Source organism: Terrapene carolina, unplaced genomic scaffold, assembly GCF_002925995.2.
Source record: "Terrapene carolina triunguis isolate 2854851 unplaced genomic scaffold, T_m_triunguis-2.0 Scaffold141, whole genome shotgun sequence".
In the NCBI taxonomy this organism is placed as follows: domain Eukaryota; kingdom Metazoa; phylum Chordata; order Testudines; family Emydidae; genus Terrapene; species Terrapene triunguis.
In genome coordinates, this window is record NW_020664492.1 from 10,224,629 (window position 1) to 10,249,983 (window position 25,355).

Here is a 25,355-nt window from a genome sequence, read left to right on the forward strand (position 1 = left end):
CCTGTAATCCCGACCCCACAATGTCGGAGATACTCTAGTTATTTCATTTTCTAAATAAAGGGAAATACTGAGTTTTTCTGCTGCAACGAGGAGGTTGGTGAACAGACTTCAGCATCAGCTATGGTTTAAGCAAATGACCATTACTTTTAGCTTGAAATTCCGTCACCTGTTATCAGGGAAACAGACTAGATTATTATAGTTGCCTCCTAAAACAGTGGCCATCACAGGTCTCAAAACAGACAGGGAACCCAGCAGTTTTTTCACAATGAAATGTGGCTCCAAATAAGTGTCCCTTAGCAAGCTCCCAACTCATGGGAAGAATTGGGCATGAATCTCTAATCTTTATCATTGTAAAAGTCAAGTCCCCATCCAACCACATAGAAACAGTTCCTCACGCCAGGTGGTGATCAGCCAAAACCAGAGCATGAAAGGACGCATGGTGGATGCCTTGGACCTCAGGTCAACCAGAAACTTTAGCCCAGTGGAGCTGCCATTGATCACAAAGCAACATAACACAGGTTGGCTGAATAAAAGATCATTCGTTACTGCCTTCCCCACCCCCTGATGTCAATTTGTCCACAAATGAAAGGTGAGAACAGCAAATCAGCAGATCGGTGGGGTGAGATAAAAACCTCCCAATCATTCTTCCCCTCCATCCCAGCTGGGGGTTTAAATCATTATTTGCCCTGCATCCCCGGCTCCTGCCTTTGTTTAGGGAAAAAAATATCTTCTAGGTAAAAACACTTTTGTGTTCAGCAAGAGAGAACCAGATTCCCACACCTAACTAATTATTTTTGTGCTATCTTTCAGTATAGATGGCCCAATGCCTCAAATTTGAACACCCCCCCCCCAATTTTAGAGGAGGGTTCAAGATCCAGATCCAAATCCATGACCCTCTCTGTCATTTGGGAACACAACAAAGTTAGCACTCTGTCACCTTTTGATAATGTTCACTCTTATGAAAGTACATTAATGTCCCAACTGACCATATAGTTGCCAGTTTGTGCACACAACTGAGCACACTATTTTCACATATTTGCTATTTTGCAGAAATCCTGGCTTAGCACCCAGCTTGAGTGCCTCAGTTGAACGCTGGGGGTGGCATTCACAAGGGGGACTTGGGTGCTGCCATGTTCCGCATTGCAGTGTCTAACTTTTAGGTGCCTTGTCACCAAGTGGAATTCACAAACTGAGATGCCCAGGCCCCCTATACAAGCAGGGGTGCTGGAACAATTTTTATAGTGGGGGTGCTGATAGCCATTGAACCAAACTGTAAACCCTGTATATGATGGAAACCACTTCAAGCCAGGCAGCGTGGCAGCACACACACACCCTAGGTTCCAGCACCTATGTATGCAAGGCAAGAGGAGAGTTAGGTGCCTAAGAATGGGATTCACAAAAAACGTCATGCTGAGAGGAGAGCTGCCTGAGCTAACCTATAGGAAATGCCAAGGAGAGGGGTGAGGCCTATACCCCATCCATCAAAGGATGCCAGGTGCCTAACTCTGGGCCAAAGAGAGGTGCTTTTCTCCACTTGGGATTCAGCCATGAACCCTTTCCTGGAGTTAGGTGCCTAAGACAGGTCAGCACTTTTTCAAGAAAAGCAAAGGATGGGGAGCTGTAATAATAGCCCTTTAATAACTTTTAGTCTAGTGGTTAGACCACTTACTCAGGACTTGGAAGACCTGTGTTCAGTTCCCCTTTTGCAGAGCAGGGATTAGAACTTGGATCTCCCTTTTCCTAAGGGAGGGGTCTATGGGGAATTTTATGACAGGGCTCTCTAAATCTCTCCAGCTGAATTTTTTCCACTGTGTATAAATACTCCAGTAATAACTGTGCCAGAGAGAGAATTAAAATGCATCTGTAGCCTAGCTCTAACCTCTGCTGGAAGGTGAAAGAACCAATGTTTAAATCTCTGCTGTACATCAGGCAAAGGGGTGAACTGAACCCCAGGTCTCCTAGGTAAATTTTCTAAGTACTGGGCCACCACCACTTCTTATTCCTCATTCTGGACATTTTATGTAAATTTAAGTATGTTCTGAGCACATCTACCAGATGGGGCCCCAGAGGTAAACTAGGAGGGGAGTGCCTAGTTTGTGAATCACAATTGGGCGGAGGTGTGAGTTAGGCACTGAGCTGCTGGGGAGCATCAAAACTGAGGTGACTGTGTGCATATCCAGCTGCTGAAATTTAGCCTCCTCAGGGGCTTTAATAGCAGAAACATAGATCCCTAGGGATGTTGGGCAGCTGCTCAGCAGGGGTTTTGTGAATCCCAGTGTCAACTAAATGACTTAGGTGCCAAAAGTGGCAGTTAGATACCTAAATACTGGTATCCTTGTATATACCAACTGGGCAATCCTGTGGAGTTATTTGAAGGCGGTCATGCTTCAGCCTTCTCTAGAGAGTAGCTTTAGCACTCCTCTATCTGGGTGAAAAAAAACCAGAGGATACATGCATGAGAAAACCATGGCCCATCCTTGTCTTTAAGCGACCCTTTTTCCCACAGACAAATATGGCTACACTCGGAGCCCCTTGAAAGTTGTGCTCCATGCAGCACAGGGAGAAGGCACATGCTTATGCATCTTCCCCATACTCTATCACCATCTAGTGCAGAAGAACCTCCCTGGCCCCGTTATTAGTGGTCCCTCCATCTGCCCCTTTATGAATATCATGTAGGGTGACCACCCATCCCGAATTGGGTGGGACAGTCCCGAAGTGCAGAGTTCAAATCCTGGTCCTGGGCTAAATGACTTCAGGACAGCATTTGTCCTGGATTCCCTGCGGCACTGCTCAGTACTTGCCCGAGGCTCAGGGGGGCGCCAGCCTCTTTCTGGTGGGGGAGCTGAGGTGGGCCTTAGCCCTGCCTCGCCATGATGCTCCACCCCCTGCTCCTCCTTTCTTCCTGAGGCCTTGACCCTGGCCAGGCCAGAAGCCAGAGCTGGGCAGTAGTAAGAGCCACCCAGAAAGCCCGGGCTGCTGTGGGGAGCCCTTGAGTCCTGGACCCTCCACCTGCCCTGGGCTGTGCACCCCGGGGGGCGAGGACATGGGCCGGGGCTACTCTTGGGCACCCCGTCACCCCATCCAGGGCAAGTGGAGGCTCCAGGGCTCCCCAGAGCAGCCCAGGCTCCCTGGGCAGCTCTTACCAGGACTCTGGCTTCCAGCATGGCCAAGGGGTGAGGCCTTGAGTGGAAGAGGAGGAGCTGGGGGAAGGCCACGGGAGAAGAGGAGGAGCAGAAGGTGGGGTCACAGAGGGGGCAGGGCTCCTGCATTTGTCCCGCTTTTGCCTTTTGAAAAGATGGTCACCCTAATATCATGATGGGTGTGGCCCACCTCTGATTTTTAAAATTTAAATTAACAATAACTATGTCAAGATGTGTCTCTTCATTTAAATAAGCCTTTGAGAACTTGAGATCTGCACTGAATTAGAGGAATTACTATTCAATAATATACTTGCATTTACTGAAACTTATTCTTCAGATTTCATGGTGCCACCAAATAAATATAAATATATATATATATATATATATATATATATATAAAGAGAGAGAGAGAGAAATCACCCTAATGCATTACAAGTAGTAATTAGTTCAAACCAAAACTGTGTCCTTGGATGCCCCAAAGTGAATCCAAGTCCTAAATTTCTGGCTTAGGCCCTGTTGAATTTGAAGTGGGAAGTCTTCCACTTTTAAAATATAAAAATACTTGAAAGAGAGTCTCTTTAGCAATTTGAGTAACTTCTCTTTTATTCTGCACATTGCAAAATTGTATTCATATTATAATAAAAGGAGAAGAGGAAGAACTATGTAGTAAAAATTAACATTGTCAGGCCCAAATTAAGGGGAAATTTTTTTGTTGTTGTAATCTTAATATTTCTCAGTTTCAGGTGTGCCTGTATATCACTGATCTCTATTGTATTAAAAAAAACCTTAAATTGTGAAATAAATGCTAAAATTTGAGGAACAGCTTAAGGATATTGATTCATTCTTACTTGACAGGTGAAATCATGGTTGCAGCACTAACCACAGCAATTATGGCATTAAAATGTCAAGAAATTAGGGGTCAGAATAACAGATAATTTTCTTCCTTGTGTCAGATTAAAAATTGACATTCTTTGACAGCACAGGATCTCTGTCTGAGAAAATTATGACAGCTTAACTCATCTTGTACGTGTAAAGCTGTAATTGATAATGAACTTTACTATCACAGCCTTCTCCTGTGGAGAAACATGACAGAACATCTCCGGTACAAAGTCTGTATCTCTTTTTAATATGTAAACAGCAGTTATATTGGACATTAGATGTTATTTGGAATTGTCTTTACTGTTGGTTTAGATCATAATCCAAACCCTTTTTTCTGGCCAGGTTCAGCTGACTTCAAAGAGCTGATGTTAAAAATGCTAATGCATAAAACAATGATACCTAAAGCACACTAATTAAAATTGTTACTGTATTATTTGTACTTGTATATTCTCCTAGGAATGACCATTTCACAGGCTAATCAATATAAATCTCATGGCCTAAATTTTCAAAAGTGACTAGGGATTTTCGGTGCCTCTGTTTTTGGGTGCCCAACTTGAGAAACTTTGAAAGGACATGATTTTTCAGAAGTTCCAAGCACCCATTCTTTTGAAAACATGTGTCTCAAGTTTGGTACCCAGACGTGGGAGAACTCAAATTCACTAGTTATTTTTGAAAAGCCAGGGCCTTATTCTTCCACTTCATAAATTATTGTGTGATTGAAGCGTGAACAGCACACTAATATACATTTCATTAAAAAAAATAAATAAAAACATTGAACATAACCATGTGAATAATTTTTCAGTACTGCCTTGTGGATTAAACTGAAAATGATTAAGTGAAGATACTCATTTTGATGACTAAAAATGTAATTAAACTAGTCACATGTAACATCGAAAGCACATTTTTTGTAGAAACTCACAGAAAGTTAATATTTTTGGCTTACTGTTTATTTTTTTTGTTTAAAATTATTGCCAGATCTCCATCTACTTTGATAGCACACAATTTGTTCTTCATTAGTAGTGTTTAAAAAACCAAGTGAAGCATTATACTGTACGGTTTTTGGTTTGTATGCACATTCTAGCTGGGTTTTTTTCTTTTTTCTTTTTTTTTCATACTCAGTCGCAAATGTAGATAGGCAGTGCATTACAACTGCTAGCCTTTATGTGTACGGCATGTTCAGCAAAAGATGAATTGTACATTTGCAGAAAAAACAAACGAATATGAAGAAGTTACTGGGTTCAGATATTTGTTCTGAGCAGTCACCTGTCAAAATACCTGAGCATACCTGCAGCCCACACAGCCAAATTGAAAAATGATTAAAATGACTAGCATTTGACAGTCAGTTTCCTTGCCCATAAACTAATCCTAGAAGGACAGTTTTGCTGGCAGCTAGTAGAGCATACGGCCTATACAATATTTATTTCTTTACTGTGGACTTTATAGTTAGCGTATTTAAATGATTAAAAAAGTCATAATGATGTGGTGGTCTTGCAGTGCTTTTCAGTTACCCTCCTTTCTGGGTTTTATATTTTAGATGATATTTTCTTCTCTTATCTCTTTCTTTGATCTGACAGGAACAACAAAGCATCCCTCTGGTTCTGCTATAGTGAAATATGCCCACAGGAAGCAGAGTAGAGCATGTCAGTTTTCACTTTTTTTTTTTCTTGCTGAAACACTCTTTGCTACTACAGAGAGCTGACATGATAGGGTTGTCAAGAACCATCAAGATAGATATATCTTTAACAAAGAGTTGGAATGGTAGCCTTTCCTGCTGGCTGAACCTAGAAAAATTATGAGGAAAAAATTAACACACTTACCATTTGAATAAAATAAAAGACTTACATAACGACACCCACTGCTAACCCTTGCATGTGCTTGTTCTTGCTCTTGTTCTGAGTTATTCTTATTTCTTTTCTTTTTTCTTCTGTGATCTCTTTCTTTGATCTGACAGAATATCAAAACCACCCCTCTGGATCTGCTTCATTGAATTGTACCCACAATATTGTTCACTTACATGTTCAGTGTTGCCTAATTGCCTCCATACAAGGGATGCTCCTGGCTTCCTCTCTGGGAGCAGTCATTGTATGAAACGATTATGGATAGTTGTGAAGTAACCGAGAGATTGTCAGTGGTGTCAATATCCACTTATTTCCAACTTAATTGAAGGAAGATGTACAGGAAAAACCCTTATACATGCAAAAGCCATAATGATAATGGCAATTATTTTGTTATGCACTAAGGCAGGGGTGGGCAAATTTTTTGGCCTGAGGGCCACAACTGGGTGGGGAAATTGCGTGCAGGGCCATGAATGTAGGGCTGGGGCAGGGGGTTGGGGTATGGGAGGGAGTGCGGAGTGTAGGAGGGGGTGCGGTGTGCAGGAAGGGGCTAAGGGCAAGGGGTTGGGGCACAGGAGGGGTGCGGGGTGAGGGAGGGGGCTCAGGGCAGGGGGTTGGGGTGTAGGGTGCAGGAGGAGTTCGAGTTGCGGGCTCCAGCCCGGTGCCGCTTACCTGGAGTGGCTCCAGGGTGGCAGCGGCACGCAGCAGGGCTAAGACAGGCTCCCTGCCTGCCCTGGCCCCGTGCCGTGCCCCTCACGGAAGCGGCCGGCACCATGTCCCTGCATCTCCTGGGGGAGGGGGGACAGAGGGCTCCGCATGCTGTCCTTGCCTGCGGGTACCTCCCCCAAAGCTCCCATTGGCCATGGTTCCCCATTCCCGGCCAATGGGATCTGCGGGGGGTGGTGTCTGCAGGCGACGGCAGCACACAGAGCCCTCTGCCCCCCCACTCCCTCAGGGGCTGCAGGGTCATGGTGCCGGCTGCTTCCGGGAGCGGCGCAGGGCCAATGCCACGGGGGTGGCAATCCCGTGGGTTGGATCCAGCCTGCGGGCCATAGTTTGTCCACCCCTGCACTAAGGGCTAAGCTCTGCTTTGGGAAATGTATACGTGGATCCTGTTGACTTTAGCAAGAGCTCCACATCCAAATCACTGTGAATTTGTGTCTTCCAAGCACCTGAAATAGACCTTCCTTCTTTCACCATACATCCAGATTGTAGGAGAAATACCTTTATTAGTTCAGAGTGTTTTTTGTGTGTTTGCATGTGAGTGTGAAGAAATTATCCAGGGAAAGCCAAATTGAACAAATGAGTTTTGCATTTAGTTATGAAAGTGGTTGTGTCTGTGATCATTCTTATCTCTTCAGGGAGTGCGTTCCAAAGTTTAGGTCCAGCTCCAGTGAAAGATCTGCTTCCTGCACTTATGAGCCTTTTCTTATCAATCCATAGTTACGTTGTTCTGGTGGAACTTCACTGGTTAAAGGGATCGTGGTCTCAGAAGGAGTGGTATTTGCTCTTGTTGCTAGGCACAGTTCCATAGAAGACTTTGAATTCAGGACAGATTTCTCAAACCAGTCTCTGTATTCAATGGGGAGTCAGTATAAGTAACACATAGGCCATTTACACCAGTGAATCAGAAATCAGAATCTGATCCATAGAGTTCAGAACACAAAATAACCTTAAAACCAAAATATTATTCTAGTATGAATACATTAATTCACACTAATTAGTGACTCTCCATTGTGCCTTTATTGAGTACATTAGAAATGGTCAAATAATGAAAAATACTGATTTGTGAATATTTTCGCGAATAAAAGCACTGAGCCCAATTCACCGTAATTCCTGAATCCTATTACCTGTTGTTCCTGAGTATTCAAAGAACTGAGGTAGTCATGAAAATATATGATTCCTAATAATTTCACAAATTGTAGCACACATGATTTTATCCAAAAAGTTAAACCAAAAGTATGGAGTTTATTTGCTACTCATTATTCCCCTGTTTAAAAAGTTTGTCATCCACACAGAAGAGGAAAGTGAGCAATGCTATCTGACTTAGATGACCCACCACACAACACAAATAACACAGAAATGTTCCAAGTGAAGAATTTGCACATAAGTCATGTAGTTATTTGCAGATGAATTAATGCAGAAAATCAGGAAGAGTTCTTGAATTAAGAAGTGAAGAAAAGAGTTCTTCACTAACCAAAAAGAGGGCTTAATTTATAATGAATATTATTTGTAATGAATAGTCATGTAACAAATGACCACTTCTAGAGAGCATCATTGATCTTCCACTTCTTATTCCTCTCTGGAGCCATCTTAGAGTGTTATCTCAAAATTAGATTTATAATCAGTACAATCCATGTGAAACAGATAATTCCACTATTGTCCAGCTTTTACTACAAAAATATGAACAATTCAGATCTTATATATATAAAAACTGCTTCTTCATCTTTAGATTTTTTATTACATGCTGTTGAGAGGTACTAATTATTGATTTGAGAAATTAGCAGCAAATACTTTACCAGACACTTCAAGTCATATTTTACTCAAGGTGGGCGGGGTGAAAATTACTGGCTGATGATTGTAGTGGAAATAGCTAGAAGGGGCTCCTTTTTCTTGATTAGCACAGATTTCAGATATATTACACAGTCATTACCACAGCATAAATTAACTATTATTCAACACATTTTGCATATATTAATTTGTTGCAGTAGATATTACTCAGTCTAAGTGTATAGCAATTTCAGTTACGGAGATGTAAAACCGAACTTTTAAAATATTTTAAACATATTGATAATGTGCCTTTTTAATGCCATTTTGAAGCCTGAGTAGAGCATATCTATATTATAGTTTTCAATTTATGTCAAGAACAGAGAGTGGATTTTCTGAAGAATGTTTTGTTGGAAATAATCCAAATGTAATTATTTCTTTAAGCTCCCTGAAAATTACTGTGTGCTTTTATTTTTAAAATAACAGTATAGCCTACGTTAAAAAATGAAACCATAAAACTATAATAAATATACAGAAAAGTTACAATTCTGGTCTCACAGATCGAATATTTAAGACTGACCTTTCAGTATTTGTAACTCTGTAGCACTTCCCAAGTAGTCCCTTTTTGGCTTTTTGTTTTGAAGGTTTGCCTATTTTCTAAGATAGCTTTTATGGCCTGTGATACATGAATTTAAGGCTGGGGGCTGACTCATGCCTTACCAGCACTACCAGATTTGGGTGTTTCTGCCAGTATAACATGAAACAGTAGGATCTGACACAGTCTCAGCACTTTGGTCAGAGAGAAAGGCGAAGGCAAGATTTAAGGGATGTGTTAGGAAAGATTGATGAGACTTGTGGGAGGAAAACACTAGTGCAGGGGTAGGCAACCTATGTCACGTGAGCCGAAGGAGGCACGTGAGCTGATTTTCAGTGGCACTCACACTGCCCAGGTCCTGGCCACCGATCCGAGGGGCTCTGCATTTTAATTTAATTTTAAATGAAGCTTCTTAAACATTTTAAAAACCTTATTTACTTGACATACAATAGTTTAGTTATATATAGAAAGAGACCTTCTAAAAACGTTAAAATGTATTACTGGCACGCAAAACCTTAAATTAGAGTGAATAAATGAAGACTCAGCACACCACTTATGAAAGATTGCCGACTCCTGCACTAGTGAGAGGATGGGACCCACAAGAATGCCCTAATATTCTCCTTCCCTTCAGTTTATACCATATGCCTACAGCAAATATTGATACTCCAAAACTATAGACTATCTTCACTCCTGTTTACTGTCACCAAAATGGAGAGGAAAGATTAGCAAAACAGTAGAGTAGGAGAGCCACATTTTTTATCGTGATTTACTGGATTTCATTAGCAAGAAAAAGTTTTCAGTCATGGGTTTTACTACTATTCTTTCAACAAGCAACTAGAAGCAGTTGAACATTAAATCACATTTTAATTTTTTATATAATTTTATTTTATAAACCAAAAAAATACTAAAATATGGCTATTATATACTTTGATTTACTAACTGTGTCTGTTTGTGTATTCCAAGCATTAAAAAATAATGCCTTTGGTGATCATGTTTTATTTCAATAATAAACCAGAAGAGAAAAAATCACAGTTAAAATACATTCCTTCATGAATAAGTACCATTTCTTTTGTATTACTGCAAACTCTCAAAAGGCCAGCTCTCTTATTTGCTTCTCTGTTTTCTTGACTTTCCCCACAGAGTATGTTCTTAATTGTAAAGCAAGTGGAATAAAATATAGTGTATATCTCATACGATACAGCTTTCCAAAGTATATATAAGTTACTTAACTCATGACGGGAGACATTACTCATTAGTTTAGATATTAGATTAATCTCTTATCCCATAAGGAAGTATTCTCTAGATTTGACACTGTATCCTCATTTATTTATATATCTACATCTAAAGATTATAATATACCAAAAATTCAAAGATGTACTTGGCCTGTGACCACCTGAAGTAAAATTAAACTGTGTAAAATAATATTATTCTGATTTGAACAAAATATTCCCTTCCCTATAGAAATTACCAGAAAAGCTCTAGCACAAAAATCAGTCCCATCGTTTACTCACAATTGTGGCTCTATTATCCTCTCTGCTGGGATTCCATGCAAACTCTACCAACAGGGCTCTCTAAAGAGAGCTGTTGTATTCATGCCCTCTTTGGCTGCCCTAGCCAATGGAGGTGAATAAATCCCTATTAGTTAATAGTCCATCTCTCTCTCCTGCTGTGGTGCAACAGCATCTGTAATATTTTATTAAGTTCTGGATGTAATCTTATTAGAAAGATTGGAGGGAGTTCATTGATGAGCATCAAAATGATGAGAGGACAGGAAAGATTGATTTATGGGAAAGATTTAAAGAGCTTGACAAGTGGTGACTGAGTAAAGGGGGGGCATAGTAAAAATCTAGAAATATCTGAAGGTTGCTATAACCAAGTAAGGTAGAGGAATTATTTATTGTACCACCAGAAGTATATATCACCATCTGGAAAGATATTCAAAAAAGGAAAATGTAGGCTGAACTTCAGGAAAAAACTTCCTGACAGTTAGATGTAATTAGGCTGTAAAATAGTTTCCAAAGTAAATTGTGGAATCCCCATTATTTGGGTCTTTTAAAACTAGAATGAACAAACACTAGAAAATATAGGGAACAATCTTGCATTGGCAGGAAGATAGACTGGATGATCTAAAACTTTTCCATCAATAACATCTATTTTGCTGTGTTCCACTGCCAAGCCTGTAATGACCATAATGTGAATCCAAATGTATTGGCAGTAACTCTGTCACAATGTCAGTCTGTGTGATGAGTTTACCATTGTAATTAGATTGGCTCCCATCATGATCCATTGCATTTTTAGAATTTTTTTTTTCTTTTTTTATAGGTTGTCCTTAGCTTTCAGGCCAATGACTTTTTTGTGTATAAATTTAAATTAGCGGTTTATTTATAGGACTGCGTTAAAAAACTGAATTCATTATCAGGGGAAAATTTTCATTATGGCCTGATTGTTTCCTTAGAAGATCATCATTGTTGTAGTCTGTCTGGAAAATCTGATACATTCAGGTTCCTCTACTTATTTGAATGGACTGGAATCCATAAAAATATGATGCAAATAATGTTAATAGGTATGCTCAGCAATCATTATTTATATATTATTATCAGGGCCTTAGTTTATTGCAGTTTTGCTACCACAACAACTGGCATGGAATTTAGAGCTAGTCACAGATGTTAAACAAATAATAGCAGCAATACTCACCCATCTCTTTTTTTTCTTATGTCCCCTACACTTGTCCTGTCTTTTATTCTTTTTTGAAAAACTAATTAGTGCATATAAACTCAGGTTCATGACCATCTTCAAAAGTGGGGAGGGGAGAGGAAAGGATGGGCAAGAGAGGAAAGAAGATTGAAAGAGAAATAGAACATTGAAATGGCATGGGGGAAATTGAATTGGAGACATAGTGGAAAAGGAGAATGAAGAATAGAGTTGATGGAGATAAGATCAAAGAAAGGGGCAAAGGTATGGAGACATTTAATTTGTTTTAATTAAAAAAAGAAAGTGACTTCCTCTCCAAATTTGTCCTGCAGAAACTTTTCATATTTTTATTGTTAATTTTAAATAATTTTTAAAGCTCACATTTATGCTTTTAAAATAAAAAAATAGCACAGCTATGAGCAAGCACTGTTAAACCTCACAGCCACTGAAAAACATTTTTAATTAGAAAAGAGTGGGTAAAGTTTCAAAGTCTAATTGAAACCTCCTGCTGGTATCACTATAATAATATTGTGGTTTTTTATGGGTAGGGTGCCCCTTCCCAAAGGCCTCTGAGCTCCTAAAAAAAAGTCTTAAGCAAAACCAAAGGCAATAGGGTCTATTAAATGGAACTAAAGTTGGTGCAGACACCAAAAACAAAACTCCTCCCTCTAACTCAGCCCCAAACATACAATTAAATAGTTTTCGGACAGCATACAGAAAAACCTCACTAATCTGCAGCATGGGGAGGGATCCCTGGTTCAGTTTAATACAAATCTAGGGGCATAGACACTTTTGGTAACATCACACTCCATTCAAATTGGCAGAGACAACACCATGCCAGAGCCTTGGCTTCACTCCCACCATTCATTAAGGGCCTGAAACAAGATCAGGGCACTTAGAGTTCTTCGTCTTCCTGGCTCTTGCTGATGCAACAATTGAGGGAACAGCAGGGCTAGGCTTTCACTGCTCCTGTGACCTTTTTGGCCTCAGGAGTGCAGAGGCATTCAGTCACCCATCTTGCAGGATCTGGGAGGTCTTTAGAAAGACTGTCACTCTCCCATTTCATCTGTGGCCATCTTTTCCGCTTCTTGCAGCATTTGGACCAGCATCCAGCAACGTGAAAGTAAAGATGAATGCTGCTGCTTTCTAAAGTGAGTGGAGAAGGGAAAGTGGCACTCAGTTCTGCTCCTTCCTCTTTCTCTTCCAAAAGTGTGAGGGGAAGATGGAACAAGTGGGGAGGAGGCAGCTCCAGCACAGCCATTTTTTTAGACTACACCGACCTGCAAGTCCACCTCTTGGAAGACAAATAGGAGGAGGTGGCTTTGAGAAAAATGTGGCAGCAGACATTTTTTAGACCTCCTCACCCCATTCCAGACTATTAGCCATTTATCTCTTCAGTCGTTCAGCAAATAGAAGCAGGTGAAAAGGGTGTCACTAGGAGTAAGTACTGTTGGGTACGTCTATACTACCCGCCGGATCTGAAGTTGCGTATCTTAGTTCGAACCCCCGTGCTAGTGTAGCCCAGGCCTAAGAAGTTAAGGGGGAGAAAGGGAGAAAATGAAAGAGGAGAGAGATAGGCAGGGACAATGTTATGCAGGACTTTGGAATTAAAGATGAGGAACTTGAATTTGATGTGGAATTGCAGAAAAGCCAGGAAAGGCAGAAGTAATCAGAGCATCCAGGGAGGATGATGTTCCAAGTATCATCTTTTAATGAACAAGGGACTCAAGTAGTAACTCGCAGGAATTGTACAGCAGGGAGGACACAGAGAATATTTTTATTTTATTTTATTTTGATTTCTGTAGTTCTAGGAGCCTTCTGCCATTCATTACAGTCACAAAAAGTAATAAGCCCCATTCTCAATCCACATCAGTGAAACAATGTCCACGCGTGTAGATTGCATTGAAGGATGAGGACCTTTAAGAGGAGTTGATTCATAGAATTAAACACCTGAAGGGAAAGATCATATAGTCTGACACCTGCACAACATGGAACATAGAGCTTCCCCTAGTAATTCCTGCATCGAGCCCTGGGAATATAACCATAAGTTTTGGAGCCAGGGCAATGAGGAGGACTTTGAAGTCTGTTGTCTGATGAGGGTGCAGGCTGGGTGATGAGAAACTGCCACCTACATTCATCTAAAATCAAATTTCAAGGTAATCCTCCCTTTCTGATTTGAATAACAAGAGGAAAGTGATTTTTGGGCAAAATTATCGATTATCTGAAAATGGAATATTCTGATTGACCAACTTTCACAGTCTTACCTGTTCTTGACACTAGGATATACCATTAATGAATTCTTTTATCTAGCTTGTATTAGAGTTAGCAGAGAAATCCTCCGCTAATGTACTGTACTCAGCCATTGACTGGTCAAAGAAAGTAGGGTTTTCCTTTATAAACTTAACACACATTCGAGTGGATGTTGAAAGATCAGGTTTTTTTTCATTTGGCACAGCAACAATGAACAGAAAAGTGTTTCAGTAAATTTTATCATGGGACAGGAATTATACATGAGCATAATATAAATTATGGCTTCAGATTTTTTTATAGCACCCACTAAGTGTATAATTCTGTAACATTTTAGAAAATCTTATTATATAAAATTACAATAAGAAGCAAATTGCTTTTGCTTTGGAGAGGAATTTTTTTAAAAAAATTGAATAGAATTCTTCAAAATTTTGAACAACTTTTTCTGAAAAGGGGGCTGAAGGTGACGGCTAGTGGTGTTCTATTAATTTCTTTGTTGGGCCTCTCCTGTAGTAGGTAACTTCTGGGTACTCTTCTGGCTCTGTCAATCTGATTCTTCACTTCAAAAGCTTATGCTCAAATAAATTTGTTAGTCTCTAAGGTGCCACAAGTACTCCTCGTTCTTTTTTCTGATACAGACTAACAGGGCTACCACTCTGAAACCTATCTTCTGTACAGTCAGCCAGCCAGGGAAGAAAATGGGAAGTGTTCATGCTCAGACATGGTGGAGCCTAGCTCTTCCTCCTGTCTCAAAGTGTGTGTAGTAGTGATCCTCAAGGATGGAGAGTTGGGAGAGCTAAATGGCTCTCACACAGCCTCACCCTGTCAATTAAAAGCCGTCCTGGGTGTCCAGGGGGCATCTTGCTGCCATTGCTGCCTCACTCTCTCTCCTTGTAGTTCAGGTATGCTGACCTGTGTTTCTAGGATGCTGTGGATCTGACCAATCGCTGTTCTTCTGGATTAGGAGGGAATATTTTCCAGTGGGCCAAACTGCAGGGTGTCCAGAAGGTTTTTCACCACCTTTGCAGCATCATGAAGGCACCTTCTAGTTTAAAAAGAGTAAGAATGGAAATTTTAATTGTAGAAAAGACATATAGGAATGTTAACTTTGTTGTAACTTGCCACCAATATCCATAGGCAGCTGGTGAAAATATTTTTGGGGGGAGTTGAGCCTGCCCCCCCACTCACCTCACAGCCATTTCTTCTGTCCTGTGGGTCTGCACCGCTCCCTGCTCCAACCTGTGGACTCTCACTGCTCACAGATTTGGAGGAACCCACCACATCTATGTGCATGCAGACAGCGCCCCATCCTGTTTCTTGCCGGAGGCTGATGGGGTGAACAGAGGGCTGATGAGAACATGGTTTGGTGGAAGCAGAGGGGTTGATGGAGCAGGGGACATGATAGGATGATAGGGTCTGAGGAAGCAGGGGGATGATGTGGTGGAGGAAATAGTGGGACATCATTATTATCAGAGTATGAACATGCCATTTCTTCTGAAGGGGAGTCCTCATGGAGTAGTCAGGAAGAAGAGCACCTCCATGGAACTATTCCCACCCCCTTAGAGCTGTCAGGAAGAGGAACCCTCTCCCAAGTCCCCCTCTCATGAGGTTGCCTTCCCTCCCCATGGAGCAATCAGGATGAAGAGGGCTGTCCCATTGGGGGCAGATAATGACTTATTCACCTGAGAGCTCAGCACACTCCTATTGGCCTCACTCAGGGTTTCCAGCATCACGTGGAGGGGGAGGAAGAGTGACGTTGAGCATTTTAAGGTGGTGTTCTAGCCTTACCCTTTACCTTGTTGGCAAGTTAGCATGAGGGAGAGGGAGAAACGTCTCTGGGCTTGACTGCCCGTGTGTGTGTGTGTTGTGGGGAATGGCCACTTCCTGAAGTGCCAGGGCATAGCGCCATCCTGGGTTCCAAGTGCAGGAGTGGCACTCCAGAACACTCTGGTAGCAATGTTCCTGAGACTGGAGGGTCTGAGCCCCCCATAACCTTAGCCACCCACCGCCTATGCCAGTATCCAGTGCAGATAAAGGTGGTAAGAGCCAGCTTCCAGAGACCCAGGATGTGGCTGATGGACTTTTTGCCGGTAAGGAGAAGGGAAGACTTTAATCTTCACAGACTGAGGTCCCTCTTTGTACCCTCTTTTCCACTCACAAAGGGATGGCAAGGGGATTTAGTCGTGGACTGAGCAGTACAGGTTAGGCTGAAATGGCTCAATCCCAAATTATTGGTTATTTGGTTTGAGGCCATTTAATCTCACACTATATCCAATAAAATATCTGATTTGGAGGAAGAGTGGAGGGCCAGATAATGCCCCTTCCCACTGTTAAATTATTAAAGTTGTGGCCTGTCACTTAAATCCACCCCTGTGCCCATGTTTCATTCACTTGATCAAATAACCAACTGCACTGAAGAATCCAGACTAGCTGAGTCACTGCTTGTTTGTAAAATGCAACCCTTCTTCCCCTCCAAATGTGCAATAATAAAACAGAAATCAATATTCTTAACCTAATTTATCAAACGTCCTGAAGATACTGATGCCATTTAACAGCTGTAGACGCAAATAAAAAAGCAATATCTCACACCATTAGTACAAAACAATAACATTTTCAGGCTGTGTATGCTATCCACCAATGGGCTGTCAATCATGTTTGCTCTGAAGAACAGAGTGCTTAGGGGCTGTTAATCATGCTGGCTGTGTGAGAGAACACATTAAGAAATACTGTGCCACTATTCACTGAATACAAAAATAAACGTGTATGAAAACAAATACATATTAAAACAATGAGGAGTCCGGTGGCACCTTAAAGACTAACAGATTTATTTAGGCATAAGCTTTCGTGGGTAAAAAACTCACTTCTTCAGATGCATGAAGTGAAAATTACAGATGCAGGCATTATTATACATGAAGAAAAGGGAGTTACCTTACAAGTGGAGAACCAGTGTTGACAGGGCCAATTCAATCAGGGTGGATGTAGCCCTCTCCCAATAATTGATGAGAAGGTGTCAATACCAAGGGAGGGAAAGTTGCTTTTGTAGTGAGCCAGCCACTCCCAGTCCCTATTCAAGCCCAAAGTAATGGTGTTAAATTTGCAAATGAATTTTAGTTCTGCATTTTCTCTTTGAAGTCTGTTTTTGAAGTTTTTTTGTTACTTTTAAAGCTACTTTTAAATCTCTTATGGAATGTCCAGGGAGCTTGAAGTGTTCTCCTACTGGCTTTTGTATGTTACCATTCCTGATGTCTGATTTGTGTCCATTTATTCTTTTACGTAGAGACCGTCCGGTTTGGCCAATGTACATGGCAGAGGGGTGTTGCTGGCACATGATGGCGTATATCACATTAGTAGATGTGAAGGTGAATAAGTCCCTAATGGTGTGGCTCATGCAGTTGGGTCCTCTGATGGTGTCGCCAGAGTAGATATGGGGACAGAGTAGGCAATGAGTTTTGTTACAGGTATTGGTTCCTGGATTAGTGTTTCTGTGGTGTGTAGTTGCTGGTGAGTATTTGCTTCAGGTTGGGGGGCTGTCTGTAAGCGAGGACTGGCCTGCCTCCCAAGGTCTGTGAGAGTGCGGGATTGTTTTCCAGGATAGGTTCTAGATTGTTGATGTGCTGGAGAGGTTTTAGCTGGTGCCTGTATGTGATGGCCAGAGGTGTTCTGTTATTTTCCTTGTTGGGCCTGTCCTGTAGTAGGTAACTTCTGGGTACCCGTCTCGCTCTGTCAATCTGTTTCCTCACTTCCACAGGTGGGTATTGTAGTTTTAAGAATGCTTGATAAAGATCTTGTAGGTGTTTGTCTCTGTCTGAGGGATTGGAACAAAAGTGGTTGTATCTTAGGGCTTGGCTGTAGACATTGGATCGTGTGATGTGTCCTGGATGGAAGCTGGAGGCACATCGTTAATTGGTCAGTAGGTTTAGGTATAGGGTGGTGTTTATGTGACCGTCACTTATTTGCACTGTAGTGTCCAGGAAGTGGATCTCTTGTGGAGACTGTTCCAGGCTGAGGTTGATGGTGGGGTGGAAATTGTTGAAATCCTGGTGGAATTCTTCAAGGGCCTCCTTCCCGTGGGTCCATATGATGAAGGTGTCATCAATGTAGCGCAAGTAGAGTAGGGGTGCTAGGGGATGAGAGCTGAGGAAGTGTTGTTCTAAGTCAGCCATAAAAATGTTGGCATACTGTGGGGCCATGCGGGTACCCATAGCAGTGACGCTGACTTGAAGGTATGAGTTGTCCCCAAATCTGAAATGGTTGTGGGTGAGGACAAAGTCACAAAGCTCAGCCACCAGGTGTGCCATGGCCTCATCAGGGATACTGTTCATGACAGCTTGTAGTCCATCCTCATGTGGAATATTGGTGTAAAGAGCTTCTACATCCATGGTGGCCAGGATGGTGTTTTCAGGAAGATCACCAATGCATTGTAGTTTCGTCAGTAAGTCGGTGGTGTCTCGAAGATAGCTAGGAGTGCTGGTAGCGTAGGATCTGAGGAGAAAGTCCAAATAGCCAGATAATACTGCTGTAAGAGTGCCAATGCCTGAGATGATGGGGCGTCCAGGGTTTCCAGGTTTATGGATCTTGGGTACCAGATAGAATACCCCTGGTCGGGGCTCTAGGGGTGTGTCCATGTAGACTTGTTCCTGTGCTATAGCAGGGAGTTTCTTGAGCAAATGGTGTAGTTTCTTTTGGTACCCCTCAGTGGGATCAGAGGATAGTGGCCTGTAGAATGTGGTGTTGCAGAGTTGCCTGGCAGCCTCCTGTTCATAATTCGACCTGTTCATTCTGACCACAACACCTCCTTTGTTGGCCCCTTTGATTATAATATCAGAGTTGTTTCTGAGGCTGTGGATGGCATTGCGTTCTGTACAGCTGAGGTTATGGGACAAGTTCTGCTGGCTGTTCACAATTTCAGCCTGTGCACGTCTGCAGAAGCACTCTATGTAGAAGTCCAGTCTGTCATTTCGACCGTCAGGAGGAGTCCACGCTGAATTCTTCTTCTTGTAGTGTTGGTAGGATTAATTTCAGATTCCAGATTAATTCCACTGCATTATTAGTGGTTTGCTCAAATGTATTAGCTGAAGTCCCAGTCATTCCATCGGATGCCACTTTATTAACATAATACCTACCCAACAAACTGTGCCTAAGGACAAGTAGCCTTTTCAAGTTACCTTTGGGACAGATATCCTTCCCTTTCTCTATGCAATAGATGGGCACTGGATTTTGGCATAAGCGAAGGTACTTTGCAACAGGATCATGTAGGACAAAATTTCTGTGGACTCACCAGTATCATGGGAATTAACAATTAAATAAGTGCAGAAAAATTAGGTGAAACATAATGAAGTTTTGGTGAAATAATATATCCTAGAAAGCTTAACTGAACATGGCAGTAATTTTTTCTGACATTAGAATAATTGACAAATGGGAAGAAAATGAAGTGGCTCTGTAGCCAGTAACGTCATTGTTTTATTATTTGTAAATAAAAATATAAGTAATTTTAAGAGATTCTCCCACTCCTTCCATGCTATTTAGTTATCCGTAATTACATGCATTAAAGTGATTTATGCTTCATGTTTTACATAGGCAGCGTTGGTCATTATTATCAAAGAGGGGCTAGTTGACTAGATGGACCAGTGACTTCTTCCTCAATAATAGTCCCTGTGTTTCTCCATGTTCATCTTAAAAATATATAGGAGGAAAATAACTAATAAAAAGCCATTATACCATAAAATGTTTCTGTTTGTGTTTACAAGTTCAGTCAGTAATGAAGAAACCACTGTCAAAGAAACACTTGAGTTTTTGGGTTTTTTGACGTTTAATAAATGTGCCCTTTTTACCTATTACACCTGAAGAAACAAAGATTCCCTCTGTCATTTAATGGAAGAATTGATTTCTGCTTCTTTTATGTGAAAATAAAATACTCACCCAAAATGCCAAAGTCAGCGGCCACACTAAGAGAGAGACAAACATAGTTGCATGTTCATTCTTCAGGAAGGTGACAATAGGGCTTGATCCTGAAAGGTGCAGAGCACCTTCAGCTTCCCAGTGCCCTGGCAGATGTCAAGTATGTCTGTAAATGTGAAAATATAAACACAAGCATCTATTGCTCATGAGCAAAATACATAATTTTTAGAGTATTACTTATTGTAACTAAGATGTATCTATATTGATGTACAATATATGTACAGCATGTTTATCCATTAGCTACTTTATGAGAAGCAATATTTTTATTTTGAACGTTATAAAGTTGTATTTTTCCTGGTTACATAAATGAGGGTGTTTGAGCTGGATGTCCTTTTCAACTTGCAAATTGCATGTAATTTAGCAGATTCATTTTGTTTCCTGTGAAATACAACTAGCAGCTTTGGGACAGGTATCCCCTAATTCCTTCCTTTAAGACCTTGTTTTCTTTGATATAAGACCTTGCTTTCTGTGATATAAAAGCTTGGCCATACACTACCAAATACTCCCTGAAGTGTTTGAGTACAAATCTTGTTTTATGTGTGGAAAAACAGCAGGGAGTCTCAATTCAGTTCCTCAAATTGCTTTCCTGCAATGCCTTACTAAGTAAGCTAACACTAATATAATTGTAGTTTTGCTGTTTCAAAGACGTTAAATTTGGTAAGCTAGTGCTTTCAGAGCTAATGCTCTTTCTACATTGAGGACATTTTGAAGGTGAAATAAAAGTAAATGTAATTCTATAAGAAAAATATTAAATTAGCTAGAATGATTGTGTGTTTCAAGGAGTGATGGTAGTGCTTTGTACATTGGTACTGAGGACTTGGTGGATGGTAGAAAGGAAAATGATGCATTGGAATAGAATTTTAAGGAACATTATACAAAGCAAGAGATGTGATTATTAAGAAAAAACAATTCTATGCCTGTACAGGTCCTGTGATTAATTTGAAATACTGTAAGTGCCTCGCCAGTTATACAAAAATTGTTTATAATAGCTATTTCCTATTCCTGCCTGTTGCTTGAGTTACTAGAGATGTTCTAGGGAATCTGCTTTTGATCTGTGTATGCTATGATCTAGTACAGTGTTTCCCAAACTTGGGACACCGTTTGTGCAGGGAAAGGCCCTGGCGGGTCGGGCCGGTTTGTTTACTTGCCCCGTCCGCATGTCCGGCCAATCGCGGCTCCCACTGGCCGCAGTTCGCTGCTCCAGGCCAATGGGAGCTGCTGGAAGCGGCAGCCAGTATGTTCCTCGGCCCGCGCCGCTTCCAGCAGCTCCCATTGGCCTGGAGCAGCGAACCGCGGCCAGTGGGAGCCGCGATCGGCTGGACCTGCGGATGGGGCCGGTAAACAAACCGGTCCGGCCCTTCAAGGGCTTTCCCTACACAAGCGGCGTCCCAAGTTTGGGAAACACTGATCTCGTAAACTGAGCCCAGGGCTAGGAATCAAGAGAACTGTGGTCTATTCCCAAATTTGCTGCAGATATGCTGTGTATCCTTAGGCAAGTCATTTAACCTCTCTGTGTCTGTTTTCACCGCATATATAAAATGGGGATGATAAGACTTGTTTACCTTTCTAAAGTATTTTGAGCTGTGTAGAAGAACAAGAGCTACAGACCTGCAAATTCTTATTATTTATGGTGCCCCTTGTGCAGTAGCATAGTAATGTTCCATACATTTTAAATAAAGCTATTTATATAGTTTCATTTCCTTAAAAAGTTCCAAATGTTTTTTAAAAAGACATTTTCACAAGAAAAAGATAATACTTATTATTCATAGAGGAATTTAGGATTGTTTTGGGTTTTTGTACTTAATATCTTTGTGAGTAGAAGCTGACAACAATACCCAGTATTGCCTGTTTACAGATTAAGGTCCTGATCCCGGTACTCATTCAGTTCACTGCCAGGATTACCAGTAACTTCATTGTTCTCAAGATCAGTAGCATAAAGTAAAGGTAGTGAGCATTTACTAGGATATCTTTAGTTGTAAAATAATGGATACTGTTGACAGGTAAATTTTAAGTGTCCATCTCTTGTCATCTGAACAAGTCAACCTGGTTTTCCTTTCTCCATCCTTTGCTATCATAAATCTTTGTCTTAGATTCTTATTTCATCAGTATTTTATTTGTCATAATTCATTGAATATTAGCAAATATATTGTAATATATTTTTTAAATATTACCGACATTTTAGGAAGTGACCTATGGCATCTATTACAACCTCTTTTTTGAGAAATGGGGAGAGGCCAGCAGTTGTTTTGTGTGGATTATAAAGAGTATATTTAATCAGACTGCACATTGAAGAGGTTCTACTGCCTCTTAAATTGTTTTAGAAGAAATAATATAATTTATCAATGTGGTTTATATTTTAGGGGGCTTTTTCATGTTCTGTTTTCTTTACGTGCTAAGGTGAGAAACTCATTGACACAAACAAGAAAATTATTTATGGCACAGTCCTTTCGAATATATGGGTATATACTACTTAGTATTTTTTTAAAATCAGCTGCTTAAATTAAAGTGTAGTTCTGGATTTTCTGAAATCCACTGAAATGCAGCCTGGGTATCTGAAAGGTGCATAGAGTTCTTAAATAGTATCATTAGTGGAGGCAGTAATAAAAAAAAATGCCAGCAATTGTTTTAAATATATCATAAAAACACTTAGATGTCTGAGTGGGTTGTGTAGGTGGTTGAAACATCTCAGTCTGTGGGCCAATTTCTACTATTTGTGGAGTTACTCTGTGTCGTACACTGAGCGCAGAATTTGGTCCTGAAATTTAAAGTTGAAATTACTAATTACCGGTATATATTTCATGGTTTTACAACAGTCGATATTCTGTCGTGTGAAAACTCATCCAAAATAAACCGAAAACTAAATATTGTCTTATCTGGTAAAAGAATACTACCTAGAAGTTAGATCATTATCTAAAGACTTTTATTGTAACTCCTGTAGCTATAGTGTATCTTGAAATGATATATTTCCAGTATTTTTTATTTTTTACTGCTGTGTTAGTGAAATTGTGATTATTTTTTTTCTTATACATTATCCATGAATTTTATTTCTCAATTTGCTTCCCCCCCTTTAAGATCCCAGAGGCGTATTTTATTAGAGATCCTCATACTTTCCTCCTTACAAAGGACTTTATTAAGGTATATGTGTTGTATTTGGTGCAAAGAAATCTCTCAAGACCTTAACTGCATGTCCTCACAGGTTAACATTTTCACATGTAACCCCAGCTATTGGAAATAAGAACGGTTATTTGGTTAACTGAAGCATGCTTGAAAGGAGAAGCAAAGCTTGTCTACAAAATACTAACACTTGGATGAGTCTGCAGCCTGAGAGAAGAGCACCCGGTGAATTTTCTGGACTTTTTTCATGGCTGACTTAGGATTTGCTTGCATTGTCAAATAGTGTGTTGACCTATCTCTTTGATGCATATTGATTATGACAATCACTCTCCTTTCCCTGCAGGCCATGGAGGCACAGATACAGAACTTTGGACAGACGCCATCTCAGTTGCTTATTGAGCCACATCCGCCTCGGAGCTCTGCCATGCACCTGGTGAGATATAACTGCTGGTTGAGAATTTATTTCCTTTCAACCTGAGGATCCTTTATAGGTCATAAAATACCTATTTAAGTAACACTTTCTTTTCATGCCCTGAGTTGCCTACAATGCCATAGCCCTTACTCTGTGCAGAAATTGCATGCAGGCTCTTAAACAGCACGGTGGAAGTTGGAATAGCTCTAACTTCCTACAGTCACTGACTTCTGTTGCCCAATCTTGGATTTAAAAACTATCTTCATAAATATGTATTTGCTGAGTATAACTGCATGATATAAAAATGACTGCATGCTTTTCTCATATTGAACATTTTGTTTCAAAAAAAGGGGGAAACGTTCCAGGGTGATTTATGAACCTTGGCTGCTTGTCAGGAATGAAGAAATGTAGTTCAAATCATGCTGGAACCCTTCTGTCCATTCCTGTGAAAGAACACATCATGTCCTTGTAATTTCAATTTGAACTTCAGCATTAATTACCAACGCACTCTTTTATGTGCTCATTACAAAGAATTATATTATGTAGCCAAAGTGAAAAATACTGATATCTGTCCCTATTAGTGTCTTTGGTTTAAACATCTGAGGGCAAGAAACTTCCTATGAAGTTTCAGTAAACAGATCATAATATTTTCATTAGCTTTCATAGTTTCCATTACCCATAAGGAAAATCACATTGTGCAAATGGCAATTCCTCTGAAATTTCAGTTTTGCTCTTTTTTTAATTAAACAGTATCTGCAAATTTACATGATAGCTAGATATTTTAGATCTTAAAAATGTAGATAATGTATTTTAGACAGCAGTTTAAATCAGTAGATTCAGAAAATTCCTAGAATTCATCCTAGTTGATACAGCAGTTAATTTATGAAGACATCTAATACATGCAAATTGGGCTTCACGAAGCAGTGGACTTAAATTGCAGCAAGGGAGGTTTAGATTGGACATTAAGAAAAACTTCCTAACTGTCAGGGTGGTTAAGCACTGGAATAAATTGCCTGGGAAGGTTGTGGAATCTCCATCATTGGAGATTTTTAAGAACAGGTTAGACAAACACCTGTCAGGAATGGTCTAGATAATTAGTCCTGCTACCAGTGCAGGGGACTGAACTAGATGACCTCTCAAGGTCCCTTCCAGTTCTGTGATTCATATAATCTCACTGATGATAAAAATGTTACTAGCCATGAGAAAAAATTATGTTTTACAAACAGAATTATCACCCTGATTTTATAATCATTTATATCTTTTAATATGATTTGTAAGGCATAAAAAGTAAAGTCAATTCATGTAGTATTCTCTAAAGGATTAACTTAAATCTACAATGCACTAGAAAAATAACTAGTCATCTGTGCGATTTCTGAGTTCCTCCTCTAAAAATTCTTGTTTCAGCCATTGGACTTTATACAATTTTATGTTTTTGATGTAATATTGGGTTAACTGACTCTTCTATTTGACTCCTCTCTACAGTGTATGAATATTAACTGCTCTGATCATTTTGTATTTTGATTTTTTGAATTAATGCTGATTTATCACTTTACAACCTGCAATGATAACCTAATGGACCTTAACCAAACCTTTTCTCTATTTGTCCTCATGTAATGATCCAGCAATAGTTTTCCCTCCTATATTGCTAGTGCAGATAGCATTGTTTTCCCTGTATGTACACGTTTGCCTACTCATTTTAACCTTGTTTTCCCTCAGACCGCCTCACTAATTGTGTTATCCCTTCTGTTTTCTTCTGCTCTCTTCTCCTTTCTACTCAACAGTGTTTCCTTCCACAGAGTCCACTCATGTTTAAAGATCAGATGCAGCAGGATGTTATAATGGTGCTGAAATTTCCATCAAATTCTCCTGTCACACACGTGGCAGCCAACACGCTTCCCCACCTTACCATTCCTGCAGTGGTAACTGTGACTTGCAGCAGACTTTTTGCAGTGAATAGATGGCACAACACAGTAGGTATGTGCTCATAGATAGATCTC

General features: G+C 40.4%; 1 protein-coding gene across 1 annotated transcript in view; it reads left to right on the forward strand.

The window, feature by feature from the left end:
- LOC113406807 (neurobeachin-like) overlaps positions 1-25,355 on the forward strand; it is a 942,582-nt gene that overhangs the window by 884,799 nt on the left and 32,428 nt on the right. Inside the window, exons 49-50 of the mRNA XM_029911985.1 lie at positions 23,290-23,379; positions 25,140-25,332. Of these exons, the coding sequence (XP_029767845.1) occupies positions 23,290-23,379; positions 25,140-25,332 (283 nt within the window). The remainder of the gene's footprint in view (positions 1-23,289; positions 23,380-25,139; positions 25,333-25,355) is intronic.